General features: G+C 47.6%; 1 protein-coding gene across 1 annotated transcript in view; it reads right to left on the bottom strand.

The window, feature by feature from the left end:
* Window positions 1–3,844: 3,844 nt before the first annotated feature.
* LOC101611986 (WD repeat-containing protein 49-like) overlaps window positions 3,845–6,000 on the bottom strand; it is a 51,630-nt gene continuing 49,474 nt past the window's right edge. Inside the window, exon 18 of the mRNA XM_012949073.2 lies at window positions 3,845–4,079. Coding sequence (XP_012804527.2) covers window positions 3,845–4,079 — 235 coding nt within the window. The remainder of the gene's footprint in view (window positions 4,080–6,000) is intronic.

Below are 6,000 nucleotides of genomic sequence, written 5' to 3'. Positions count from 1 at the left end.
GACATGTAAAAAAACATCTGACTACCCACATCCTCCCCTTTTTCCTACCCCAATAGCTTCAGGGTTTCCACACCTCCATGGCTCTTCCATACCAGTCATTTTAATGCAGTGTTGCTCAGCTAGCTGGACAAAATCAAGCACTGGTCCAACATATGCCATAAAGTATTTTCCTTAGTGATTCTGAACTTGGACTTCAAAATAATTCAGTTTCCCTGCAGAGGAAAAGCTACCAATGGCACCCGGAAATTGCTGTGTCTAACTATGTTTCCTGCAGTGTGGAGAAAGCCAGTCTTCAAAGGAGACAGCAGCATGGGGTGAGATATGGACAGAGGGAGTTTGAGTCCCTCGTGACAGTTTTCCTCATGGTTCTTGAGATAGTTTGACTCTGGTGTTTTATTAAAGCTTGTAACTTGGGTCTCCAGCTGCAGGGCTGGAGAAGGTATCACTGGAGGCAGATCCTGGTGTCTAGCCCTAAGATGTCAATGGGGGCAGATCTGCTTTCCAGCCCAAAGGAGAGGTGTGAGCTCTGCTTGATTTTTGATTTTGTTGGCTGGTGGTGGTCTCTCTCTCTCTCTCTCTCTCTCTCTCTCTCTCTCTCTGGTTGGATCTGTGAAAGGGAGCCAGCTTAGATGTTCATCCCAGAATTGGAGGGCTGTCTACTACAGTTCTTGTATGTGTTAGATTTTCCATTGCTTGATGGCCTGATACAGACTGCTTACAGGATGGAAACTTTGTTTCGGCTCATGGTTTCGGAGGGCTTGGCTCACAATAGCAGGGAAAATGTATGACAGCGCAGGAAGCAGCCAAGGGTGATCAGCCCCCAGGGATCCACCTCACTGAGCTACTTCCTCCTTCTAGGCTCCACCTCCCGGTGTCTCCAGAACCTCCCCAAATAGCATCCACCTGTGGGGGGTATTACTTATTCGAACTATAAGAGTTCCGTGAGCCAGTGGATTTCTCATTTTGTTGAGGCTCCCTTAGCTGGTATTTCCTTGCAGGTAAGCATGAGTCCTTGCTGATGGGAGATGCCAGGGGCTGGGTTCCCTGCTGGCTGGGTTAGACAAACTCTGGGGGCACTGGGGAATTGAATGAGCGCTTCGAGCAGCATCTCCACCTCGGGCTGCTGGAAATACAGGCGTATGCTGAGAGTCAGTCACGCTGGGGCCAGAAGTGGGAGTAGGAAGGGGCACCACCACCTGCCCAGGGAGAACCCAGCGTTCTTGGCCAGCAGTCATCGTTCAGGAGGAATGAGGTTAGAGGGATCTTTGTGGGATGAGAGGAATCTGTGTGGCGAAAGGGAAACAAGCAAGCAGGCTCCTAAGATTTTGAGGCTCAGAGAGAGTGTTGGTAAAGATGAGGACCAATATTTAAATGTTCCTTTTGTTTGTTTTCTGAGGTAGGGTCTCATTTTAATCCAGGCTTACCTAGAATTCACTATGTAGTCTCAGGGTGGCCTCGAACTCACAGCGATCCTCCCGCCTCTGCCTCTTGAGAGCCAAGATTAAGGATGTGCGACCCCACACCAAGCTCCAATATCTCAGTGCTAAACGTAGCCAGGCATGGTGGCTTGCACCATCATTCCCAGCACTTGGGAGGTAGTGGTAGGATGATCACTGTGAATTTGAGGCCAGTTTGAGACTACAGTGAATTCCAAGTCAGCCTGGGCTAGAGTGAAACCCTGCCTTGAAAACCCAAAAAACAAATAAGGCTGGAGAGATGGCTTAGCAGTTAAGGTGCTTGACTGCAAAGCCAAAGGACCTCGGTTCAGTTCCCTAGGACCCACAACAGCCAGATGCACAAAGTGGCACATGAGTCTGGAATTCGTTTGCAGTGGCTAGAGACCCTGGTGTGCCCATTCTCTCTCTCTCTTGTTCTGTCTCATTCTCTCTTTCAAATAAATAAATAAAATATTTTTTAAATGAACCAAAATTTTTTTAAAATATAAATGTTAAATATGAAGTTTTAAAAGCCTGTTCAATAAATATTTAACAGATACAGAATGTTCAATCCTCCTACCACCCTGAACAAACCATAAGGCTCCAGAAGGTTTGGATGGTAAATTCTTAGAATCCTCACAGCTCTTGGCAAATGTGGCAATGCGGGGACAACCCACTTGGGCTCATGGCCCCAAGCTTGTTCTTCCCCACTCCTAGATTCCTTCTGTGCAAACAGGGGTCTCCATGTGTACATTCATGGGCACCTATGCTAGCCAACAGGCCTATTATCCAGTTCACCCCAGCTAACTCCTGCCCCTCGACTGTCTCTGCTCCCAGGAGCTGCGTGGTCCTTGCTTGGATGGACGTGTGATGTGGAAAGGACCCTGTGTGGGCTCTGGGCATGGACTTGCGATCATTTGAGACATCCAGGTTCCAGGGCCTGTACAGTTGTTTAGACAGACATGTAGCTGGATCTTTCTGTTGGGTCCTGCGGACTCCTTGCCCTGTGAAGAGGGGCATGACGAAAGCATGGTCCCCTGCCCAACTTGCCCAACTCTAAGGTGGGTACTGGTCGTAGGTAAGCAAAGACCAGGAATAGGAATCAGGTGATAGAAAGTATTTGGCTAGAGAAGGGGTTAACATACTCCGAGTTCTGATGTATTAGATTCTGTACCTCTAGGGTACCATTTGCAAAAATGATGGCTTTGCATTAGCCAAGGTGTCCAACTTTTTTGTGTGTGTTTTGAAATAGGGTTATGCTCTATCCCAGTCTGACCTGGAATTCACTATGTATTCTCAGGGTGGCCTCGAACTCACAACAATCCTCCTACCTCTGCCTCCTGAGTGCTGGGATTAAAGGTATGTGCCATCACACCTGGCCCCAACTTTTTGGTATGGTGACCTGATACTGTCATCTACAAATGTGATGGGCCTGTTCTGGTATGCAGGTAAACTATGGGCCACATGTTGGAGATGCCTGTTAGAGGCAGAGATTTACAAACCAGTTAGAGGGCCAAACTAAGATCTGAAATTTCAGCTGGATACTACAGTTGGAACACACCTGTAATCTTAGCACTTGGAAGGCTACAGCAGGAGGATTACCATGAATTCGAAGCCAGCACCAGGTCACACACCAAAAACTAACAAAGAGCAGGATGGCAGAACTCAGATTGCTCTGCATAGCTTTTTTGCTGGAATATATATATTATTAGAGACAGACAGAAAGGGAGAGAGAGAGAGAATGGGCATGCCAGGGCTTCTAGCCACTGTAAACGAACTCCAAACACATGCACCGCCATGAGCATATGGATTACATGGGACCTGGAGAATCAAACCTGGGTCCTTAGGTTTTGTAAGCATGTGCCTTAACTGCTAAGCCATCTCTCCAGCCCCCTTTTTGCTGGGATTTAGATCTGTCCTCCATACACCTTAGGGCTGGGCGCCAGGATCTAGCCCCTAGTCCACCTCCTCCAGCCAGGAGGTTGGCAGTCCAAGTCACAAGCTTCAGTGAAACTCTGGAGTCTATGGGGTTCCCACATTCAAACGACCACAGCTCTGGTACCAACAGCCTTGCTGTTGTGCCTCACCGTCCTTGGTTCACCTGAAGGCAGATGCTCAGTGGTGTTTGTGCTGGGGCAGCGGGGAGCACAGCAACTTTTGGGGACAATTGGCTAAAGCCACCTGCTCTATGAAATATTGGCCTTCCAGGAAGAAAAGAGCGAATCTTATTTGTTCTCTTAAATTCAAGCTCTAATTGTTTTGAGGCAGAACACATGGGCCGGAATCATTTCTTATCTTGTTCTTCTTTGCTCCTCCTGGGCAAAACTAAATCTTGATCTGACTTAATCTCAGTCAGACCTTTTTTTTTTCAGAATTTGCCAAGAAAAGTAAACAGCAGCCGAGGGCCCTTAGAGCTCAGGCGGGGAAACTGCTGTAGGGAGGAAGCTTCTCTCGGGCAGGGCCGCTTCTCTGTCCCGCGTAAGGACATTTACATGAAACAAGTTGGAGGCGATGGCAGACACGTCTGGCTTCTCTCCGGGAGCAGACACACAAGCGACCTCGTGGCACCGGAGGGTCTGGTAAATCCTGGGCCATCCGGGCTCGGGCACTTCCGGGTAACACTTGCTCTGTGTTGGCAGCAGCCTGGTGGAGAAGAGTAAGGATGTGAATTCTTGGGGTCCTGCTCCTACCTGAACATCAAGTAGAAACATACACTGCCTACGCTGGCCCGCTTGGGTCTCTCATCAACCCTTTCCTTCCTTCCTGTCATTTCTGTACCTTGGGAAGCCATCTACTTCCACCCCACAGATTCGTTTCCTCCATCATTTCCTTCTTGCTGTTACTCCTTTCCTCCTGACCCCCGAGTCTGTTTCAACTACATCCAACTGCTCAAAGTTCCTAGAATCACCCTCTCTTTGTTCTCCATAAGGGCTGTCTTTGGTCTCTTATATTCTTACCCTGACTCATGTTTGTTCATGTGTCTGCACGCACACGTGTGCATGCACAAGTATGGTGACCGGAGATTGATGTTGGGTGTCTGTCTCAATTGCTCTTCATCTTTTATATTTTTATATTTTATTTTTTTAGAGAAAGGGGGCAGATGGACAGGGCGGTGTGTGTGTGTGTGGGGGGGGGCTTGGCACACTAGGGCCTCCAGCCACTGCAAATGAACTTCAGATGCATGTACCACCTTGTGCATTTGGCTTACATGGGTACTGGGGAATTGAACCTGGGTCCATTGGCTTTACAGGCAAGTGCCTTACCTGCTAAGCCATCTCTCCAGCCCCTATTCATCTTATTTTCTGAATTGAACCTATAGCTCGTTGGTTTGGCTAGACTAGGTAGCCAGCAAGCCCAAGAGATCCTGTTTCCATCTCCTCACCTCTGAGATTACAGGTACATACCACTACACCCATATATGTCAGAGATCAGAACGCAGGTTTTCATGCTTGCACAACGACCACTTTACTGACTGAACCATTACCCTTGGACCCTGGACGGTTCATTATGGTAAAATACACATTCTGTAAGTTTACCATCTGACTGACCCACGTGACACACAGGATTCAGGAGCATTAAGAACATTCATATTGAGAGCCGGGTGTAGTGGCACACGCCTTTAATCCCAGCACTTGGGAGGCAGAGGTAGGAGGATCACCATGAGTTTGAGGCCACCCCGAGACCACATAGTGAATTCAGGTTAGCCTGGACTAGAGGGAGACTCTATATTGAAAAACCAAATAAAAAAAATGGACATTCATATTGAATGTAGTCACTACTCTTTTTATTTATTTATTTATTTATTTTTACAAGGAGAAGGGGGGAAGAATGAATGAATGAGAATGGGCACACAGGGCCTCTAGCTGCTGCAAGAAAACTCCAGATGCACACACCACTTTGTGAGCATCTGGCTCTATGTGAGTACTGGAGAATCAAACACAAGTTGTTAACTTTGCAGGCAAATACCTTAATTGCTGAGCCATTTCCCCAGTCCTTCTTTTAGTTTTTTCTTTCTTTTTTTTTTTTTGAGGTAGGGTCTCACTTTAGCCCAGGCTGACCTGAAATTAACTATGTAGTCTCAGGGTGGCCTCGAACTCATGGTGATCCTCCTCCTACCTCTGCCTCCCGAATGCTGGGATTAAAGGCGTGCGCCACCACGCCCGGCTTTTTAAAATGTTTTTTGTTCATATTTATTTATTTGAGAGCAACAGACAGAGAAAGAGGCAGATAGAGAAAGAGAGAAAGAGAGAGAGAGAGAGAGAGAGAGAGAGAGAGAATGGGTGCGCCAGGGCCTCCAGCCACTGCAAATGAACTTCAGACACATGTGTCCCCTTATCCATCTGGCTAATGTGGGTCCTGGGGAATCGAGCCTCGAACCGGGGTCCTTAGGCTTCATAGGCAAGTGCTTAACCACTAAGTCATCTCTCCAGCCCATTCTTTTAGTTCTTTTTTTTTCTTTTTGATTTTTCGAGGTAGGGTCTCACTCTACCCCAGGCTGACCTGAAATTCACTATGGAGTCTCAGGGTGGCCTTGAACTCACAGTAATCCTCCTACCTCTGTCTC

Source organism: Jaculus jaculus, chromosome 7, assembly GCF_020740685.1.
Source record: "Jaculus jaculus isolate mJacJac1 chromosome 7, mJacJac1.mat.Y.cur, whole genome shotgun sequence".
Taxonomy (NCBI): domain Eukaryota; kingdom Metazoa; phylum Chordata; class Mammalia; order Rodentia; family Dipodidae; genus Jaculus; species Jaculus jaculus.
The sequence above is the reverse complement of the archived record's forward strand: the minus strand, read 5'-3'. Positions and strand labels throughout refer to the sequence as shown.